The sequence below is a fragment of the Equus przewalskii genome, chromosome 29, assembly GCF_037783145.1.
Source record: "Equus przewalskii isolate Varuska chromosome 29, EquPr2, whole genome shotgun sequence".
NCBI lineage: Eukaryota > Metazoa > Chordata > Mammalia > Perissodactyla > Equidae > Equus > Equus przewalskii.
Genome location: NC_091859.1, coordinates 37,001,067 through 37,023,560, shown reverse-complemented (window position 1 = coordinate 37,023,560; position 22,494 = coordinate 37,001,067). Strand labels below are relative to the sequence as shown.

The 22,494-nt window shown below is 59.7% G+C and overlaps 1 protein-coding gene across 2 annotated transcripts in view; it reads right to left on the bottom strand.

Moving 5' to 3' along the window:
• Positions 1-22,494, bottom strand: part of CACNA1I (calcium voltage-gated channel subunit alpha1 I) — a 115,009-nt gene that overhangs the window by 52,265 nt on the left and 40,250 nt on the right. For both annotated transcript variants that reach the window (XM_070600657.1, XM_070600656.1), the window contains exons 5-6: positions 14,700-14,797; positions 62-221 (exon numbers count right to left, since the gene is read on the bottom strand). In XM_070600657.1, the coding sequence (XP_070456758.1) occupies positions 62-221; positions 14,700-14,797 (258 nt within the window). The remainder of the gene's footprint in view (positions 1-61; positions 222-14,699; positions 14,798-22,494) is intronic.

The window sequence follows — 22,494 nt, the reverse complement described above, 5'->3', positions numbered from 1 at the left end:
GCAGCACTGCTGCCCCAGGGAAAGCAGGCGGCGGCCACCCGGCTGGCAGGGCTGCACTCACATGGTGAAGTTCTCCTCCAGGAAGCAGCGGTTGCGCAGTAAGCCGGCCCAGAGCTGCACGCCGATGATGCCAAAGATGAAGAAGACAAAGAAGCAGAGGAGGAGGACGTTCCCCAGCATGGGCAGCGTGTCCAGGAGCAGGTTCACCAGGATCCGCATACCTGGGAGCGGGGAAGGGCGGAAGGACTCTCAGAGAGGACAGAGGGAGAGCAGGGTCAGAGAAACAGAGCGGGGGTGGGGGGGAAAGGTGGGGGCAAGCAGGCAGGGGCTCCCTACTGCTCCCAGCCTGCTCAGTGGCCACCAGATAGACCTTCTCCTTGACATCTGCCCCTCCACCCAGAGGCCATGGAAACGGCGCTGGGCCCCACCACACTTCCGCTAGACTGTGGATGAATAAGCAGGTCTTTACGGAGCCAAGTGTTCTTCTGGGTAATCCACCAACATGATCTCCTTCAGTCCTCATGACGACTCTGTGAGGTTGGTAATATCATCCTTATTTTATTGAAGAGGCAACTGGAGGTTCAGAGAACCAAAGCTACTTGCCCAAGGTCACACAGCCAGGAAGCAGCACAGTCTGGATTTAAACCAGGTGTCCTGACACCAAGTCTAGAACCGCTTCCACAACCCCCAAGTACCCACAGGCCTGGGACCAAGGCTGGCGTATCTCACTATGCCCAGCATCCACCCAGTATGGGCACAGTAGGTGCCTAATGAATGTGTCCTGATGCCCTTCATCTGCGGGGCAGTCACCGGTCCCCTGAGCACGCCAGGACACACCAGGACCACCCAGAACCACCCTGATGACCCATCCCACTGCACGATGAAACCACGCAGAGCTCTCAGAGCCACCTACAGAAGAGCCATGGCCAGCGAGGGACTCAGATCTGGCCCCATGTCAGGACTTTTTCCTTCCTGAGAAATAGCTGCAATGAACGAGCTTTTCACCAGAAGGGAAAAGAGGAGAAAATAGGAAAAGGAGATGGAAACAAGAGTCCCCAGAGAGGGTGCCAGGTGACTTGGGAGGCCTCAGGCAGGCATCAGAAGGGACGCAGAAAGGGTTAGCCACAACCTGGAGGGGTGGCATCCTCAAACCAGGCAGTAGGGAGACAAAGCCTGTGATTTAGAGACATACGGGTTCAAATCCTGCCCTGCCGGCCTGGGGGACCTTGAGCCAGTTCCTTCCCCTCTTGGAGGACGAAGACCTTCAGCAAAGGACCCAAGAAGACAGCAGCCACCCAGCGATGTTTCCCGGCTCAAGGGCCACACCCAACTCTGAGCAAACCCTGGGGCTCCCACCCCAGAGAGAAAACGGAGAATGGGCTCAGCTTCCATCCCCACCCTACACACTTCCATCCTTCACATCTGTCTCCCCATTCTTCCCCTTGGCCCTCCTGCCCTGGGCTGGCCATCCACACCCTCCATGCCCTCTCTCTGTCCACAGGCTCAGTCCCCCACCCCCTGCCCCACCTGTGAAACTGACCTGCTCTCCCAAGTCTGGGGGATGTCACCCACCATCACGGCTTCAGTGACTGTCTGTAGGTCACCCGCTCCCTCCTGACTCCACACATGGAGATCCTGCCCCCATCACTGGAGAAGCCACAGGAGTACAAGCCCCAGGCAGGTGGGTCACTCACCTCTGTGGTTTTGCCTAGACACCTTTCCCAGTCTTAGGAAGACAGCACCACTCCCCACTCCAGTCCCGGCCTTTGAGTGGGGTAACATGGAGATCACATGACTGAGGCCTGGCCAATCAGCATATTCTGTTCCCCTAGCCCCAGCGATTGGTCCAGGATGGGCATGTGACCCCAGCCAGGACCAATGAGAGTCAGCCCTGAGACTTTTGCTGGAACTAAAGGAAAAAAATGCTCTCTTTCTGCAGAGGCTGTGAGCCAGGAGGAGTGAGTCTGGACCTGCTGGGGCCATCTCGCCCGGGAGGGCAGCCTGAGGCTGAAGCCAGCCCAGGGACAACAGAGCCCAGGACAGAAAGGGGGATTCCTGACAACGCCACTCTCTAGAATACAAATCTGGGCACACCATTATTGCACGTGGAAATCTCTGGGGTCCCATCACCTACGGAAGCTGGGGTTTGTGTACCCCCGGTAGGGAGGGAGGTCCCCAAACCTTATGAAATTGCTGTAAAATATGCAGGTATGAGGCCATGAATTTTTCTGGGGAGAAGGTCCACACAAGTGTCTGTGGCCCCAAAGAGGGTCAAGAGCTGGTAGGTCATTTGGGTGCATGCCCCACAAGATCCAGAGAGGGCCAACCCTGCCTGCCTATCTAGCTTCAGCCATATTTCTCTATCTCTCTCTCCCTCTCTCACCATTTGAGCCCTATGCCTAACAACACCAGACTGCTTGAGGTTCTGTAAACATACCACGGGTTTCACCCCTCTATGCCTTTACTCATGCTGTTCTCTTTCTGGAACACTCTTCCATCTCTCTTGTGCCTGGCAAACCCTTATTCAGCCACCACAGTCCAGCCGAAGCTCTACTTTCTCTGTGCAGCCTCCCCATATCCTTTCTCACTCCATCCCAGGTAGAGTTCCTCCCTCTCTCTTCTGCTCTGGGCAATCTCAGCACCTCTGACCTAGCATAGGGTGCATAAACAGTTGCGCAGATTGCATACTGTACAACCTTGGAGGCCGCATTCACATCAACATCTAGTCTTCTTCTAGCCTTAGTGTATACTTATCTCCTTCCCCTCCTGTCACTTCCACTGGGCTGTAAGCTCCTGGGGGCAGGGCTGGTCTGAATCAGCGTTCCCAGAACCCAGCAGGTCCTGGCGCAGAACAGAGGCTCAGCCAACATTTGTTGAATAACCGCTCATGAATGAATGATGTGATAAGTCATGGAGAGAGAGTGGAAGACTGGAGAGGGGAGGATAGAACGATGGTGACAAGGAGATCAGTGGCTCTGTCCAGATTTTTATTTATTCCAAAGGTCATGCTGAGGTGGTTATTAACAAAGGTAATTATTTGGGATTTGCATCACGGGCCCTGTGTGGAGTGATTTCCAACCAATAATTAATGCCCACCCCATCCTCCCGCCCCACAAAACTAGGTCAGCCTCCTCTCAGGGAAGGAGTGGGGCTCCTTGCAGGCTGCTGCCTCCACTTCAGAGCAAGAGGCCAGGCTGAGGGAGGGCTCCATACTCCACCTCCCCACGCCAGCTCCCCAGCAGGGAGCCAGGGGGCATGCAGAGGAGGGACGCAAGAAGATAGAGCAACCTCGAAGCCATCCGAATGTTCAGCAAGTCAGCTGCAGACCTTTCTGGGGCCCCATCATTCATTCATTCATCAAAACTTAAAATACTGCTGCGCGCCAGGTACAGTGCTGGGCATGTGGGAAATCCAAAGATGAACAAGTACCATTTTTCACCCCTCAGAGCTTGCAGTCTAGCAGAGGGGGACAGGCAACCACTGCGTTAGGAAAAAGGACCATGCCTGGGGAGTGGGGGCAGCTTCCGGCACATTCCTGGAGGGGCTGACTTGAACTGGGTCCCGCAGGATGACAGGAGCTTGTGGCAAAGGCACACAGGTGGGACCACGCAGAGAGGGCATCGAGGCTGTGCTGGGGGGTGGGGGTGGCGTCTAAAGGGTGTGGGGCTCTGTGCTAGGTGACTGGTCAGGGAGGGTCAGCCTTTGATGGGCTCTGGGCAATCCTGGAGGCCGGGACAGGGGCGAGAGGCAAGCACAGAGGGCTGGGCAGCAGCTGCGAGAACGGGGTGGATCAGAAAGGTCTGGAGGAGACAGTCAGCACAACCCCAGCCTGGCTGCTCCGTGGCTGCTCCCCGGGGCCCAGCCTTTGTTGCTCAATTAATTACATTCCCATGTTCGCCAGGATATTGAGATTCTGAAAGGCTCCTGAAAACCTGCCGGCTGCTCCCTCTTCCTCTCCCGCCTCCCTCCCTCCCCCGCTGGGCCCCAGCTCACGTCTCAGCCCTCCCTCGGGCCCAGGCAGTCCCAGGGCCCCAGAGCCGAGGCATAATTAGCTAATTAGGGACTCAGAACAAGTTCATTGCTTCTGTGCTAGGGAAAAGGGGCCGTGGGGTTAGGGAGCCAGGGAGGACCCCGCGAGACCCGGGCTAATCCTCCTGTTATGCCCACGGTCAAGAAATTAGCCAAAGCAAGTCAGACGCTTCCACTCTGCCCTCAGTTCCCCTGGCCCAGGGCACAAGAGAGAAACCGAAAGACAGAGAGAGAAAGAAAGTAAAACAGAGAGAGACAGAGAAAAATGTAGACAGAGAGACAGAGACAGAGAGAGAGAGACAGAGAGAGAGACTGACTTCAAGACCTGCCACCATCTGCCTCCGACCATCCTTGCTGCTCATCTCTCTCCACACCTTCCCCCAGACAAACTCCTCCTCCAGGCAGTCTTCTCTGATTCTCGCCCCCAGTTAGTCATGGAGCCCTCCCGCCTCTGATTCCTCCATGGCTCTCTCTCGCCCTCTCTCAGGACGAGCTTGCCTAGTTCTCCTCTCTTGGTGTGACTTTCCTGGCCTTCGGCCTGGGATGGGCCAGGCAGGCCTTGATGGGGACAGGCTGCAGGCGACCCATGAGCGTGGCTGAGAGCCCTGCTTTCCCAGCCCAGAAGGGAGAGGACCCCAGGATGCCAATGCAGCCCCTACCCTGGTGAGCACCCAGAGCACCAACCCTGGATAGGGAATCCGGGTCCCAGTCCTGGCTGGGCAGCCTGGAGGCAGAGCTTGCCCTCTCTGGACCCCAGTGGCCTCATTTACAGAAGAGGACAGTGGTTCCTGGCCAGCCAGCCTCTCAGGAATACCACAGACCCAGGACACTGCAGAGGGGCAGCCCCCGAAGTCAGAAGCCACTAGCAACCCATCCACTGGCACAGGGCACGTGCACATCCCTATCTCCCCCACCCCCACTGACACGCCCCCACAGTCCGGCCCCAGCCTATCTCCCCAGCCTCACCTCCCTCTGTCTGCCATGCACGCCTGAACCTGCTGCTCCAGCCAGACTGGCAGATGCCCACAGCATCCCCTCTCCCCACCCTTGCACCCACTCTGCCCCCCTGACAGTGCCCTCCCCCGCCCTGTGCCATGGGATTCCTGTCCTTGCTCCTGTGCCACTGGGGCAATGCCGGGTCCACTTCCCAAGGCAGGAGAGGTCCACGCTTTTGTGACCCAGCCAGATCCACCCACTCCCAGTTCCTGGAAAGCCCAGCCTCTGGGTCACCTCCCAGCCCTCACACACGCTCAGAAGGCCATCGCTCCTCTTTTTTTTAGCTCTCAGCTGAGCGGTCACTCTTTTGGGCCGAACAGGACTGATGCCCCTGCAATGAGCTGCCACAGCCCATCCTCCCTCTGTCACGGGACTCATTACCCAGTCGGCCTTCATCAGTTCATGGCTCTGCCCCTGGGAACCGGGAGTGGCCCGAGGGCAAGGCCCAGGCGGGGTGCTCTGCGTCCTGCAACGCAGCCCAGGGCCTGGCCCTGAGCGGCCCCTCAGAGGTCAGCAGCTTGAACGAGTGAAAGAGTGATGGCTGGATGGCTGGATGGATCCACTTGACAAATATGTAGTGAGACCTTCTATGTGCGGGGCACCATTCTAGGCTCTGGGGATATAGCTCAGTTGAAAAACAGTGGACCTCCTAGGTCGGGGTAGGGAGAAACAGACAGAGAACAGCAAACGTAATAAATAAGCACATTTCCCCATTTGTTGGGTAAGTGCTTGAAAACAAAAAGTAGAACGGGGCGGGAGGGGGGCGGGCAGGGCACCAGGCTGGGCCGGGGTCAGGTGGGTACAAAATGGGGGCTGGGAAAGGCTCCCTGGCAAGATGACATAGAGCAGAGACTCAGAGGGGGTGAGGGAGCCAGCTGGGTGCACCTCCGGGGACGAGCTCCCCAGGCAGAGGGAAGAGCAGGGCACGACTGAGGTGGGGGCGAGCTGGGCACAGGCAGGAACAGGCAGGAGGCCGGCGTGGCTGGAGGGGAGCGAGTGAGGGGTCAGGTCAGTGTGGGGACTCTGGGTTCTACTGCACCAAGTATCACAGGCAGAAGGAGCGTGGTCTGAGGAAGGCTTGAGGGGATGGCCCCGGCGCTGGAGGGGAGGGACTGCGGTGGGCCAGGGCACAAGAGGAGACCCCATGGGAGACCCAGCCTGCGCCATGGTGTACAAAGGCCCGGGTGGGACGTGCACATGCACCTCTGGAAAGGGGACCTGGCCTACGGGCTCCATGGCCAGGAGCGTGACAGTGGCCACATGGTGGCTGCCTCCTGAGGGCAGCCCCTGCCTTCCCCTGGGACAGAAGTGGGCAGCGCCGAGAGTGGGGCCCAGGGGAGATGTGGCCCCACCTGTGCCCTCCCTGTTGAGGTTGTCCAGGCCAGATGCAGGGCTTCCTCTGACCCTCCAGGCGGGGACTGGGCCTTCTGTCCTTCTGCCCCTCTCCAGCCCGCCCGGCCGGCCATCGCTCACCTGCATCACGATAATGCACATCTGGCCAGGTCCAGATGATGACGGCCGTGGAGGTGGGGGACGCGGCTGGATTCCGGAGATGCTTGGAAGGTAGAGCCCACAGATGGAATGTGGGGTGTGGGAGGAAAAGAGGAGCCAGGCCTCTCCGGGATTCGGGGCCGGAGGCCTGGTCGTGGAGACGCTATCAACAGAGACGGGGCTCCGTTTGATCGTGTGGTGTTTGGGGTGCCTGGTGTACATGCGTGTGAAGTCGTTTCCTGAGAACTCGGGGTCTGGGTTTAGGAGAGAGGAATGTGGCCTGGACTATCATGTGGCCTCAGGGCAGAGGCAGTCTCTAGGTGGCATTTAAAGTCAGAGGACAGTGGGCAAACTGATGGAGTCCCAAGACCTCTTCAGCACTTTTCACTGGGGTCACCCGGACCAGATTCTCTGTTCTGAGGGGAGCTAGACAGCATTCTGGTAGTGGGCCCTTGGTGGCAGTAGGGGACCTGGGAGGAGATGGGGTGCACTTCCTGACAGGCGTCTCCCCAGGAGGTCCCGCTCCCTGCAGACAGGAGCTGTCGGCCTGGATTAGTGCAGCCACACGGCCAGGCCAGCTCAAGTAGAAACAGCCCGACTCATGCCAGCCTCTGCCCCAGGCACAGCCTGCAACCAGAACAGGGAGAGCCGGGCCGAGGGCAAAGGGGGCTGAGGTTGTGGCTGGCCACGGGGCTCACCTCTCTCTCTGGTCTGGCCAGGTCAGCGGAGGGCGCTGAGCAACCAGGAGAGGCCGTCTGCTGCTCCTGCCACTGCCAGCACCAACTAATGAGGGGCCCAGCAGGCGCTGGGCGGCCAGGCCAGGCAGCATATGGCCGGGCTCCCGAGGACACAGCTGCTGGCCCTGGCCCAGCCGGGGAGGGGTCTGTGGGCTGCTGAGGGGCTTCAATGCCCACTCCTGACATAGAAAACAAACCCCAGCCCAAGAGTTTGTGCCCCTGCACCCTCCAGGCCAGGTGAGGCCTTGGGTTCCTCCCCACAGCTGTCGGTGCCTGTGCCCCAGAGGGTGGGCCTGGCCCCTATCTCAGCAAAGGTCCCTGCAACCGCTGTGGCCCAAAGAACTCCTACTCATTCTTCAAACATCCTGTCCCCTCCTCTCTGAAGGGCATCCCCTCGGCCCCACTGACTCCATCAGAGCACGTGTCCCCCTGGCCCATAGCTCCTGGCTCCAGTGTCTGCCTGCAGAGAAGCGGCTGTGTCTGAATCTTCTCCGTGACCCCGCATCTGACCCAAGCTCTGGCCCAGCGGCCTCTCAGTGGATGTTTCATTGGATACATGAATGAATGAATGAATGCAGAGTGGCCTACTCCCTTGATCTGGTGTCCGGTCCAGGAATCGCTCCCTCCTAATTTGCAGAAAAGAACTTGACCCCGGTTGGGGGGGTGAAGGGGCTGCCTTCATTCTGCCCCACCCCCTGAGCACTTCCCCATCCACATTCCTGGCTGCTGTTTCCTGTCCCCAAGTCAGGTTCTCACCAGATGTTCGGCCAGATGTTCTCCCATCCCACCCCCATCTCTTCCGAAAGGGCAGCAGCCTGGGGAAATCGGGCCTCCACTCCACCCTCCTCCTCTCTCCCCAGCCCCTCCTCCCTGCCCTTCCTCATGGGGGCTGCCAGGCCTTTCTCTCCAGGGCAGCTTGGGGGCCCCTTGTGGGTGACAAGGACAGACAGCCTGAAGTCTAAAGTGTGGCCTGGGGTCACAGCCTCTTCCAGCTGCATCCCAAGCCCCAGGAAAACCCCCACTCTAAGTGAAAACCCTGAGATTTCACGCAAGCTCTGTTCGGGGTGAGTCTGCCAACCCCCACGGCCAACACGTGCCCCTGAGGTCCTTCCAAGAAGGAATCCTGGGGCCTCCCTCATCCGTCCTCAGCACGGAAGGCCTGACCACGACCCGGCTGGGCGCGGACCTGGGCAGAAAGGGCCAGAGAGGCCTGGGGTGCGAGAAGCGGGTGCCATGTCTCCAAGACCAGATCGTTCTAAGATTTCTCATTCTGAAACCAAGGCCCTGAGCACCTTTGAAACCGGGAGCTGGGGTTCTGAGTCCTGATGGTTCTAAGATTCTCCGTGACTCTCAGCAAAGCCAATTCCAAGATCCCAAGAGCATGAGATTCCCACGCAATCAACGTGACATCAGTACCTCCACTGGGCACCTCCCAGGAGCAGGTGTCAGGTGGACATTTCACTGCCCCACAATCTAGCAAAGGAGGGCTGGGACCCCACTTTATAGATGGGGAAACTGAGGCCCGAGAGGTGGAGCCACTGGCCAAGATGCCCGGCGGAAACAGAGGTCCAACCACGCTGGAGGCTGCCGTCCAGAATCCTGACACCAGGACCCTCCCTCTCTGGGGAAAGCGGGGATGGGGCAGCTTGCTGGCACCTGTCCCACACCTGGTGCTGCCGACTAACCCATGTGTGCCATCCCCATGGTGCACACAAGGGACCGAAGCAAGAGAAGCATCTTCCCCCAGGTCCTGCAGCTAATTAACGCAGAACCAAGCTGTGAACTCTGGCAGGGCGGCTCAGAGGCCACGCTCTACATAACCACTGCACCATCCTGCCTCCTGCCCTGACTCCTCCCTGTCAGGCTGCACAGGGCCCAGCACCATGAGAACTGCGTGCCCCGACAGTGAAGGCGTTCAGAGGTCTGGAGCACACCAAGCTGAAAAGGCTGTTGGGTGGGAGGAGAAGGGGCTTTGAGGGCACCCCTTCAGCCTATGGGGCCTTTCTGCTTGGACCTTGGATGTGGACAGGGGCCTCTCCTGCAGGCAGGGTGGGTGGCAGGGGTCCCTACACACTAAAAGGAGAGGAAGAGGTCATGAAAAGGAGCAAAAAGCTCTGGTGTAGTGAAAGTCCAGGTTCCCAGCTCTGCCCTCAGCCAGCTGTGTGGCCTTGGGCAGGTTATCAACCTCTCCCTGCCTCAGTTTCCCCATCTGTAAAGTGGGCATCACAATGGTACCAACATCCCAGGACTGTTAGGAAGATGGGATGACACAGCCCACGTAAAGCACCGTGACAGCTCGTCCTCAGCTCCTGATACATTTCAGCCATTTATCATTACGAGTCCCCAGAAGCTGTGGAAAGCCCCTCCCGCCCGCCCCCCTACACGCAGTCCTCTTCCCACCACACTGCTCCCAGGATGGCTGCTCTTCCCCACCTCTGCACGTGCAGGGCCGTCTGCCCCGAACGCCCTCCCCACCCTCTGTGCACGTGGGGAGCGTGGTCTCCCCAAAGTAGCCTCTGCGAAGAAGTCCTGATGCCCCACCCTCCATCCCCACCCTCCTTCACAACAACAGCCCCTGTGGACCAGTCACTGCACACGGGGCTCCCGGCTAAGCTCTTCACACACATTGTGGCGCTGCATCCTTAGGAAACCGTATGGAAATTGGTATTATTAATGCCATCTTATTGTTGGAGAAATGAAGGCCCAAGGAGGAGCGTGGCCTGCCTGGGTCCCATGACGGGCTGGTAGAGGCCCTGGGACTAGAACCAGTGCCCATCGGTGCGGAACAAGCCTCCAGTTGCTGGGCCTGCAGCTGGGGCCTGACCGCGGCCTCCCACAGCCCTGCCAGCTTGGCCTCCTGGGCGCAGCCCTGCCTAGGAGCACATGCGCTGCCTCCGCCCCAAGGCCCTGCACGGAGGTGGGCTCTGGTTGACCCAGGGATTGTGAGCTGAACGGGGCACTGGGCCAGGCTCAGCATCCCCAGCAGCTGCCCCTGAGCTCCCTGGATCTCCCTCCCACCCCCTCCACAGCCTGGGCCATGGGACGCGTGGCCGGGGCAGGTGTGGGCCCGCAGCTCAGCCTCAGCCAGCTCAAGCTTTAGCGGTGACTGCCCTAGTTTCTTATTGGGGGAAAAAAGCACTTTTCATATTTAAATGGCTTGGCCAATGGGCTTAGGGAGGCACTGGAGCGGCTTCAGGGGGTGTGTAGGCCGAGTGAGGCCTGGAGTTGGCTGGTGCCAGGATAGGGCCCTTTTAGAGATCATCCAGCCTCATCTTGCCAAGGCCCAGAAAGGGATAGTGACTTATGAAAGCTCACACAGCGAGGAAGCAGAACCCACCCTCCTGACTCGCAGTCTGGTGCTTCCTCCCTCCCTCCCCACCTTTCCCCTCCACGCGGTCCCCTCCCCTGATACCTCAGAGGTGGAGGGATACATATTATGGGATTCTGTAAGAGCACTATGACTCCCAGGTGCCCCATCCATGTGGACAAAGTCAAGAACCATCTAATCCAGTCCCTCCTCCTGCTTTGTGCAAGTAGGGAAACTGAGGCCCAGAGACACCGAGGGACTTCCCAGGTCACACAGCAGGCTCCTCACAGAGCTGACAGCCAGAACTTGCATTCCATGAACTTGCACAACCCAACTGAGTCGTCCTGGTTGGTAGGGTGGAGGCGACGCAGCTGATCCTGTGCTTTTTAAACCGTAGGCAGCCACCCGGCTCTCCCCAGCTCTGCAATTAATAACCAGGATTTGACTTTGCCTGTTCCCAGCTCTCTAGCCTGCCGCCTAGTGGTCACATTGAAAGTTGCGGGCTATTGTTGAATGAGTCCCAGGACAGAAATCGCTGGAAAGATAAATGGGAGGATTTGGCATCTTTCAGGGAAACATCTACCAAAAAAGGAGGCAACTAAGCAAACCTCACTAGGAGGCACTTCCGAGAGCCTGTGCTCCCCTCCATGCCCCTCCTTCCCTGGTGACTCCCGGTAGAGGCCGTGGCCCCTGGGAACAGGGCTGCCCCTCCTGGAAATGAGCCGCTGGACCCACGGACCTGCTCCAGCAGGTGAGGCTCCTGTTAACTGAGTTGCTCGTGAAAATGAATGTGTCTCCAGGTCCCTTTCCAGGGGCCACTGGGCGGTTTCTGAGTTGGAGGACCGGGGCACTGGTTATATTTCGGATCCCAAGGCCCAAGGGGACAGCTCCTCTGGCCCAGGCCCAGAGCGCTGAGCGGGAATCGGGAAATGGGCACTCCTGAACCCAAGCCCAGGCCTCCTGCCGGCGCCCATTGGCAGGAAGGAGGCACCCCCAAGGAAAGACCCCGACTCCTCTCGGGGCACCCAGCCTCCCACACTGGAGCCTCCACGAGCACAGGCGCATCCCTGGCCCTCTCCAGAGGGCGGCCAGGCGCCCAGGGCTGCGCGGGGCCCTCCCTAGCCAGCAGCTGCCTACTGAGCTCCTCGCGCAGCGCAGCGGGTCCAGGAGAGAGGGGGTGGGGGACACGTGCACATACCCTTCACGCGTGCACACACACCCCCATGCGTGCAAACACCCCACATGTACACACACACCCTCGCGTGCAATACCCCGCATGTGCACACACACCCCACACATACACACACACCCTCACGCGTGCACATACCCCACGTGTGCACGCACATCCCACACGCGCATGCACACCCTCACGCGTGCACACACACCCCACATGCACAGCCCACAAGTGCACGCACACCCTCACATGTGCACGCACACCCCACGCGTGCACACACATGTACATGCACATGTTCTCCTGAGGGCACAGACACCCTCGAACCCATAGGTACCAACACACGGATTTACAGAACCCCCACCCCCACCCCGAGAGAGGCCACATTCTGTGTGGCTGCCCTGTCCCCCTTCCTTTCTAAACCTTCTCAAATATCCTGTCACATGGCTGTTCCCACACTCATCAGATCCCAAGACCTTATGAAGGTTCAGAAAGCAGGATCGAGTACGAATGCCCAGGGGGGACCCGGGCACGCACACACATGCCCCTAGAAAGGGGACCCGGCCTGTGGGCTCCACGGCCAGAGATATGACAGTAGCCACATGGTGGCTGCCTCCTGAGGGCAGCCCTTGCCTTCCCCTGGGACAGAACCAGGGAGCAGCGAGAGTGGGCCCAGGGAGAGGTGGCCCCGCCTGTGCCCCTCCCCGTGAGGGTGCTTCCTCTGTGACCCTCTAGGCAGGGACTGGGCATTCTGTCCATCTGCCCCTCATCGGCCTGCCCAGCTGGCCATCACTCGCTGACGTCACCACAGCAGTCCTGTCCAGATTGCCCCACCGTCTCCTCGCTCCTGCCAGGCGTTTCCAACATACTCCCTCATCTGGTTAATGCCATGCCCTGCTGGGTCTCGACTCAGACATCGCCTCTCACCACCAGGCCCTCCCCCAGCCCCACGCACCCCCCTCTGCCTGGGCACCTCTCTGTCTGAGCACCCACAGCCCTGTGGCCCTGGCACAGGACAGCCGCTTGATACACTTGCCCAGTGTATCCACTTAACACATGTTTATCAAGCACCTTCAACATACCAGGCACAGTCCTGGGTGCTGAGTGAATGCAGCCCACCGTGTGGCCAGGTTCCCAGGGAAGGGTCGGGGCATAGGGGAGAAGAACACACACTGCTGGGGAACGCGTGCTGGTTAGAAACTCAGGCTCCGGTTTAGTCCTGCCATTGACCTGCTGTGTGACCTTGGGCTAGTCGTGGCCCTCTCTGAGCCTCATTGTCCTCATTTGTTAAACAGGGTAGAGATGGTTTTGAACTAGGTGATGTTAAAGGGGTCTTCCAGGATGGGTGGGGGGTGGGAAGAATAGGGAGAAGCTGGCACCTAGGATGTCCCTTCCTTTCTCTCAAGGGAGTCTCCCCGGGGCAGTGGGGGGTGGGTGTGTGGGGGGGTACAGCTGAGCTGCTCCTCCCCCTTCCCCACAGTTTAGGTCCTCACCACTCCCCACCTCCAGCCCCCTCCCTCAGGACCCTGACAGCAGCTCAGGGCCCCCTGAGTTTCCCATCACGTCAACGTTCATGTGTGGGGAGGTGACCCTGTACATGTGACCTGGAACCCAGGACCCCCAGCACCCCTCCACACCTTGCCCAACCTGAGCCAGCCTGCCCCTCCGGGAATGAAGTAGGAATCAGGCCACCTCCAGGCTCAGCCAGTGCTGGTCACCCTCCTGCTCACTTGCTCCACAGATATCCCACAGTGTGGCCTCCAAGACCCCACCAGGCCTGCCCAGGCTGACCGACACCCTGCGAGCGAGCACAGAGTCAGGCTGGCCCCACAGGTCACTCATAGCAGCCGGGCTGCAGAGAGGCTGGCTGGATGGGGCAGGTGACAGGGCCCCCAAGGCCCCAGAGCTGGGAATTAAGGGAGTGGAGACAGCACGGACCATGGAGGAGGAAGAGGTACCAGGAGATCTCCCCTCTTTTGCAGATGGGGAAAATGAGGTTCAGGCAGGGAAAAGCAACAAGGACTCAGTCAGAGCCAGGGAAAGAGCTGAGCTTAGGAGAGACAGAACTCCCCTCAGATCCCTGCCCTGCCACTGAATTGCCGTGTGACCTTGTGCAAGCTACTTAACCTCTCTGAGCCTCACACAGCTTGTTGAGAGGATGAAATCAGCCATCAGTATGTCAAGTGCCCAGCACACAGGAGGTGGGTAGATGCTCATAGAAATTCCGGTCCTTGCCCAAGAGGACTGGAACCCTATGCAGGCAAAGCCGTCCCCACATCTTCCCCTGGACTCCCACCCCATTCCTAACACAGGGCAGTGGGAAGAGCACTGTGTGAGGAGTCAGGAGGACGCTTGGGCAGGTGACCTCAAGTCTCCAAGTCTCAGTTTGTCGCCTCAGTTTTTCATGAGAACAGCCCACCTCCCTAACAGGGGCCTGTAAGGCTCAAAAGACATCGCGGAGATGAAAAGCTCTGACAACTGTCTGAGTCTGGACACGTTGGGGCTTGTTGTTACAAGGTGACACCTCGATACTAGGCGGTGGACAGACGGATGGGCAGACGGATGGATGAGCGGAGGGGGTGGACACAGCTGGAGGGGATCGGGAGGTAATGGAGCTCCAGTGAGGGCCCCGGGGACCCCCTCCCCAGAGAAACGCTGCACAACGCCCTCCCTCCATCTAGGCGGCTTCGTTCACTATGTGCCACCTTGACAGCCAGCCCCCAAGGAGCCTTGTCCCTGAAACGCCGGACCCCCCAGCAGGCTGCAGCCCAAGCTCTTCTGGACTGAGAGGCGTCAGGGCCACCCTCCAGGGTCTTCAGGCCCAGACACCGGCCCCCAAGCCCCGTGGGAGCAGGGCCCAGGCCTCTGAAGGGTCCCCACGCCCAGCACAGGCCTGGCGCTGGAAGGCGTTGGTCAGTGTTTTCTGAGTGAACGGGTGGCGGGCAGGCCGGGGCGGGGGCCAACTCACTGGGCACACGGTTGATGGCTTTGAGGGGCCTGAGGACGCGCACGGTGCGGATGGCCGACAGGTTGATGTTCTGAAGGTCCAGGGAGTACTCGACCATCCTGCGGAGAGAGGGGAGGAGAGTGAGGGACGGGGCAGGAGCGACAGGCGGAGCCGTGGCCAGGCAGGGCTGGTCTCTGGCCACCCATGCCCACCCTCGCACGCCCATACCTGCCCGGAAGGCGTCAGTAAGACCAGGGTCCAAATCCCGGCTCTGCCCCGGTCGGCCGTGTGACCTTGGCCTGTCCCCGCCGCCTGCCTCCTCCTCTGTGAACGGGGCTGGTGACACCACCTGCCTGACTGTGCCCAGGATCCCAGTAGATGGGGTCGGGGGCAGGGGGGTGGAGGGAACAGAGACTGCGTGCCCAGGGCTGAGCCAGGTGGCTCCTGCCCCACATCGGGAGCAGCCTCTGAAAGAGGGCACATTAGCCCCACTCCCCAGAGGGGAGAACAGAGGGGTGACAGACCCCGGGCTGACCCCGGCTGGGGACTGGGCGTCACAGTCACAGCCGCACAGCGTCCGTGAAGCCCGTGTGCAGACAGAGGCCCGAGTGGAGGCCCCCGTCCTTACGTCTCCCGGAGTCCTCAGGGGCCCACCCAGCCAGGGTCAGACACCCAGACTTACAGAGGAGATGAGACTGTAGGAGACGTGACCTCGCGTGCCCAGCTCACCCAGAACAGGTAGAGGCTCGAGGCAGGAGCCACACCAGGTCGGGCCCCTCCCTGCTCTGCTGCGCTCCGAGCTCCACCCGCCAGCCTTCATGGGCCACCTCTCCGGGATGGGCCTGTGCGCCATATCTGGCCTACAGGAATAGTCCACCCTCCTCGCTGGCCACGCCCAGCCCGGCCAGCCCCTGCCAGGTACCCGGGCTCCAGCCCCACGGCCCCCGCATGTCCCTGGTCTAGGCCTTTGCTCCCGCTGTCCCTCTGCCTGTCCCACTGCCCCTCCCTCTTCCGCAACCACTGAAACCTGACTGTGCTGTAGGGTTCCCCACAGATGCCCCTGGAGTCCCAAAAGCTTTTCCACACCGGAGTTCAAGAGGAACTGGGCCGGTCCAGGTGCTAGGGACCCAAAAATGACCCAGACCCTGCCCTCCCCTCAGGAGTGCCCACCTGGAGAGGCAAAGGCAACAGTGGAGCCCTCCCCGCGGCCCTGGTTCTCTTCCCGGGGCCTCACCAAACAGGCCCACCCTCCCCTCCAAGCGCAACCAGCCCTGCAGCTCCTTGGAGGCAGTCTGCCTCCTCCAGGAAGTCCTCCCAGACCCCCACAGGAGGCAGATCTCGGGGGTCCACTCTGTGGCTCCCTGTGCTTCCACCAGATCCCACCTACTCGGTCGCTACCCTCCTGCGCCCCCAACAAAGGACAGGTTCAGGGCCTGCAACGCCAGACCCTCCCTCCCTCCCAGCCCCAGCACCGCTGTGGCTCCACCTGTCACCCCTAGTCAGCCAGCGGGAAATGAAGGCTTTCCCGACACGCCCCACAAACCTGTCCGACTGTTGTGCAGTCACTACCCCTCCCACCGCTTGAGGAGTAATTGAGCGAAGACTTCGGTTGCCTGAAATGCCTCTATCCACAACCCTCCCCCGCACCCCCCCTACCCCCACCCCCGCCGCCCGCATCCTGGGGTGCAGGCTCTGATGCCCGTGCTCTCGCGCTCTCTCTCTCCCCCTCACACGCGTGTGTGCACACACAGCTACACACCTGCACACAACCATCTGCCATGCACACACTCACTCCTTGGATACCCTCATACATGCACACTCCTACCACAGCCCAAATTCAGATGAGGGGGTATGACAAAAAAGTGCTAGAGGGAGGGAGGGAGGGGCGCAGGGCAGCGGCCAGGCAGAGAGGGGGAGCTGGGGTGCCCAGGGACCGTGGGCGAGGCAGGGGGGAGCTCGAGGGAGCGGAGCTGCAGGAGGATTCCGCGTGTGGGTGAGCCCAGCTGTCACTGTCATACTTTGTAGAAAGAGCTCTCCAGGCAGCCAGAGAGATGTGTGTGACGGAGGCACTGCGGGGGTGGCACACGGGCACACAAACAGGCGTTCACACTGGCGGGCGCACATGCACACACCCTCTCCCCCCCACCGCAGGCAGCCAGCCCACCCCCATGAACACAGACCCTCTCCCTTGGGCCCTGGCTCCGTCCATCCTGACAGTGGGGCAGCAGCAGGCCCTGGGGAGGGCTGGACCCCCTGAGGCTCCCTTATGCTTTCTTTGCTGGGTGTGCTGGGGGTGGGGGCCCCCGCCCACACCACACTGGACCCACCCACGTACTGTTTCAGGAGCCCCGGGCGCACCTGCCGAGCTCCCGCAGGTGCCAGCCCAGGGTTTGCTGCCATCCTCGTGAAGTCTCACAACAAAAATAACTAGATGCTCCCCAGATGGATGGCAGACAGAGAAGAGCAAATGCTTTGTGGGGGCCCACTGCCTGCCAGGCACTGTGCTCACCCTCCACCTGCCTTCACCGGTTCGAGCCCCGTACATTACTCGGATCAGCCTCACCCTCTCCATGCTCCCCTGGACCAGGGCAGACCCGGCTACAAGCAGCCAGGGCTCGCCCGCCCGCTACGGGAGCCTCAGGACAACCCTGCCTGGTGCCTGCCTCCCCCGACCCACTGCCACCGGGGGCTGCATCCCCACACAAAGCCCACAGCCTGGGGCTCTTGGCAGTTAATTAAGCAAGGGATGCCCACCACTGTCCCTGCCCCAGGATAAGCTGGGGATGAGAATGGGAAACTTTTACAGATGCCCATGTATTCAGGACCCGCAGTGAGAAATCAAGCTTTCCTTTCAGGTTTCTCTAAAGCAAAAGGGGATGGGGGGAGTGACTGGCCCCGGGTCCTGAGTGAGATACAAGTTGTGACTGGAGGTCACTGAGGCCCACAATTACCCACAGTTAATAGCTTTAGGGTCCGAATACCTCTCAGACCCCAGCCCTCCCACAGCAGGCTGATCAGACCCTGGTGCCCATCTCCGAGGGGGACTGAGGCAGCAGCACACCGCGGGTCCCTTCCCTTCACCCCTGACCTTTCTCCTCACTCTCATCCTTCCTTCAGGACCGCCTCCTCCAGCAGCCCCTGCTCACGCCCTCCCTGCACCGCAGGCTGACTTCACCCCTCTCCCCTCTGGCTCCTTCCACATTGTTCACACCTCCTGTCCTGTCTCGTTGGGGTTCCCCCACACAGAGCCTGAGCCAAGGACCTGGGAGGAACAGCTTCTTTTCGAGGTGAGCCCAGGAAGCGCAGTGCAGGAGTGGGAAGGGAGAAAAGCCGAGGAGGGGCTGTTGGGAGCAGATTACCACTGCGGGTGGGCGACTGGAGCGCCATCCCAGCGGGGACCCCCTCAGAGGCTCTGGAGCGCTCCTCGGAATTGGGGCAGCAAGGCCAGGGGCTGCAGCATTATCCACGGGCTGGGTGGATGCTGGCTGTGCACCTCTCTCCTCCTCAGATCCCCCCTCCCCCGGACCCCTGCACCAGCCCCACACGCACACAGTAGGCCCTCAGGGGATCCACTTACAGAAACTACCTCCTACCCCCTTCCTCCCCTCCCACCCTGGACCACAGCTGCAGGAGGGCCCCCTCCAAAGAAAGGAGGTGAGGGGAGGCGGCTCTGTGGGTGAATAACCACCGGGCTGCCTTCCCTCGGGCCCCAAGTAAGACATCATTTGCGGGAGCGAGAAATTAATTCCTAATTACACAGTTACTTTATCGCGCGGCTCTAGCGCTAAAAGTCTAAGAAAAAAAATCAACAAAAACCCCCACCACCTCCTGCCGCTCCCAAGCACCTAATTAGGTAAGTAATTTTGCTTTAACGCGAGCACTTCTTTCGTCCTGGGATCACCCCAGGAGGAAGGCAGCTGAACCTGGTTCCAGGTGTCCCCCGGAAAGAGGGCCTGGGGTGTGGCCATGCCGGGGTGGGGATGGGGGGGCCATGCCAGGGGTGGGTAGGGAGGGCAGATGTCCGCTCCTCAGGGCACACCCCCACTTATTCCCGATGAGGAGCTTCCCTTCCCCACTCCCAGTTCCCCGGGCTCCCCCGAGAGGCTCAAAGATGCAGGCCTGGTCAACCCGTGGACTCCAGCCCCCAGGCCACCATGACTGGCTCAGGGTGGGCACCAGGTGGGCCATGAGGGGCAGCTGAGCCCATGAGCTGGGACTGCAGGGAAGAGGTGCTCTCCCGGCTAAGCCACCGCCTGGAAGGCTGGAGGCGCTAAGGGCCATCTTGCCTCCGTGGTGGTCTGAGAATTTTGCCAACACAAAGGAAGGCTGAGGCCAGAGCTGGGGAGAGGCAGGATCCTGACCATATGGTTCGAGCGCTCCCTCCAGCTGCACCCAAATCCCAGATCTGCCCTCTGTTCTTCAAGGTTACAGGAGCCAATGCATTCCATTTGGGGCTTGGGCCCAGTCTACACTGCACTACTGTCCCTGGCAACCCAGAGTCCTGGCTGACACAGAAGGGTTTCCTGAGCACCCACTGGGTGCCAAGCACTGTACGCACCTTCCCACGGTGGTATTATGGTGCCCACTGCAGATGAGGAAGTTGAGGCTCAGGAAGAGCCCAGGTCACCCAGCCAGGTAGTGGGGGACCCAGGAGCTCTGCATAACCCGCCCCGCCCCCCACCTCAGTCATCAGGCCAGGCTCCTTCTGGCTCACGAGCACCCCTCTCAGCTGGCCAGATTCCCAGCAAGCACAACACACACGGCAGCACATGGAACACGACTAGCATCCCTGGAGGCAGTGTTGCCAAGTGGTTAGAGCACAGAGCCTGGGTTCCAGCCCCAGCTCTGTGGCTACTGCACCGTGTGACCTCGGGCGACTCACAGAACCGGCCTCATGGGGGTGTGGGGAGGATGAAATGTGCTCATTCGTGGCTTCAGTGCTTAGAACAGGGCCTGACACAAGTAAGAGCCAAGGAAGTGTCAGCTATTATTTTATCACAGCCTCATCCACTGCCTCAGTTCACATTTGCCCACAAATCACAGGAGGCCAGCTGAAACCCCTCCCTGGATTCCCACCTCCTGCCGGAGAAAGCCCAGGCAGTAAGGCCCTGCGGAAGCTCTCTGACCATGACCCCAGCACTGCCCGCCATGTGTCCTGCATCCAGGGACGCCGAACATCTCCAGTTCCCAGAGGGCACATGCTGTTTCCAGCCCACCTGTCTCTGCATTTACCAGTCTTTCCACCTGGATGGAGTTGCCCTTCCTGGCTTTCCAGATCCCACCCCGGGCAGAACTGAGCTCTCCTGCCTTGTGTCCCACCGTGCCTCTCTTAGGGCACCTCTGGCTCTGAGGCGTGCTCTGTCACGTCCCTGTTCCTCAGGCCAGGGCCTGGCTCAGAGTCCCAGCTGGGTCCCCAGCGCCCCGCCCAGACTCTGGCTTGGAGGCGGGCTCCCCATGCCAGCTTGTCAAACAGATAACTTAAGGGATGAGATCTGGAAACTAGTGGAGCTGACAAGAAGCAACATAAAATGACTGAGATTTAACATCTTTCCAGGAACCACCCCTCCCAGGAGATGATTTCTGTGTGTTGCTGATAAAAATAGGGTGTTTCCTCAATCTTTGCAAGGGGCCCACGGGGGCTTCCTTAAAATGTAATTTAAGATGCAGCTAATGGAAAGGAAGCCGAGATGCTGGAAATGGGAGATCATCTGTCAGGAGGCAGCTCTGTGATGACTCAGGCTTGTGTTGGTTGATCACCAGACCACCAGCCTAAGCCGATCTGCCAGCTCCCTGCACACAGTAGGTGTCAGTGGAGGGACGGAGGGAGGAAAGGAATAATGGAGAGAATGAGGGAGTAATAACATTAATCCTCGACTTCAGCCAGCACTTTCCGATTTATGGGTCGTTTTCACCCATGCATCCTCACACAAATCCTATAGCTCACTCAACTGATGAGGCAACTGATGCTCTGAAACCAGCTCAGGCCAAGTTCAGAGAAAAGGGGGAATTTGGGGCCACAAAGTGGAAAGAAGGGCTGCACAGGCAGTAACCGGGTCAGCTCATGGGACCTCAGCAGCAGGAGACCCTGGACCTCCGCTCACGACAATACTCCCGGGACTTTATCTCTGGGTAAGTTGCCAGAGAAATACAGGATTCACGGTTAAATTTGAACTTCAGATAACAATATGCAATTTTTTAGTATATGTCCCAAATATGCCTCATGATGTCTGCCTCCCGTGAAATTTAGCTCCGTTAATCCAGCGCAGTCTTGGCATCACGCAGGTGGGCACGGCTGTTGGGAACCAGATGGAGACACTTTCGGCTCTACCACATTGAAATGGGGGAAATGCCTCTCACCCAGGACTCGCCCCTCATCCTTCCGAGGGCTGGTGAGGCTGCCCAAGTCCTCCGGGGCGGGCCAACTGGGATATTGTGGCCTCTGTAAAGGTAAACCCCTCTTACCCCAGCACATCCCGGATCGGGCCCATACAGGCTGTGTGACCCGAGCCAGGCTGCTCATCTCTCTGAGCCTCCATTTCCTCATCTGCAAAATGGGTTTAAAACCCCAAGATCTCAGGATTGTGAGGACGTAAGGGAGCCCAGCCCAGTCAGTAAACTTCTGGGAGACCACCCGAGCGGCGGCGGGTTCCCCTGCCCAGAGCTCCCCTCTCTGCTCTCAGGATAACAGTCCCTGGGTTTCCAGGTCTGTCCTCCCCGCTCTCAGGCCACGTGGCACGTGGGCAGCCAGCATCACGCCTGGTGTCGGGGGTGGGCCTTGACCTAGGCCTGGCCAATCAGAGCGCTGCCTCACTTCGGCCACAGGGATTGGTTCAGGGGTGAGCACATGACCCGCGCCAGCCAATCCCAGCCAAGGAGGTTCCGTTGAACACCCGTTGGAGCGGCTGGGAAAGGGAAGGAGACTTTCTGTTGAACCAGAGGGAGCCAGTGAACTGTGAGCCCGCGGGGCTGCCCGCCGGCGCCCGCACCCAAAGGAAAGTTCCCAGGGATGGAGGTCAGCCCAGAGGAGCCAGCGAGCTGTGGGACGGGAGGACGCACGGTCAGGATTCTGGATCCAGCTGGCCCTGAAGCCAGGAAAGGAGATGATAAATCCCTTAAGATGATGAATCCGTGGGTTCCTGTCCCGTGTAACTGAGAGCGTCCTGCCTGATTCATGACAACTGGGGTCTGGCTTGTTAACCTGTGGCCCGAGAATCTCTGGTGACTTACACCCCTCCCCTTGGCATCTAGCATCCTGTTTCCATGGAAACGGACCTGAGCAGATCATCGCTCTCTCCCCCACTCTACTCCATATGCAGATGAGAAATCATCCACTCCAAGGTTCCCACTGGAACTTTCCCAGATCCACGCCCACCCAACGGCCAGTTCAGCTTAAAGAAAATGGTCCCCGAAACGCTCTCCCCCAGCTCTGCGGTGCCTGGGCACAACAGATAGGAAACAAACAAGTCACAGAGCCGCCCCCACTATGCTGGCCCACGGCCAGGCTCCAGGGACTCCAGGATGATGACTCAGCCTTGGTCCTGCCCTCAGCGCACCCAGTCCTTGGAGCAGACAGAGCTGTAGAGCCGGGATATATCAGGGTGTAGAGTCAGTGACAGGGCCAGGAGGGTGTGCTTCCCTGACCCACAGATACTGTGCATGGGGCCTTGCAGGAGGAAGCCCAGCTCCAAGGCTTCTGGAAACAGCCCCAGTGATGACCCTCTGATGAGCATAACCACAGCCGGGTCTGCTGGCAGGGACAGGCCTCTGCGAACCTTGCACGGGGTTAGTATTTGACTTTAGGTTTTCCAAAAGATCA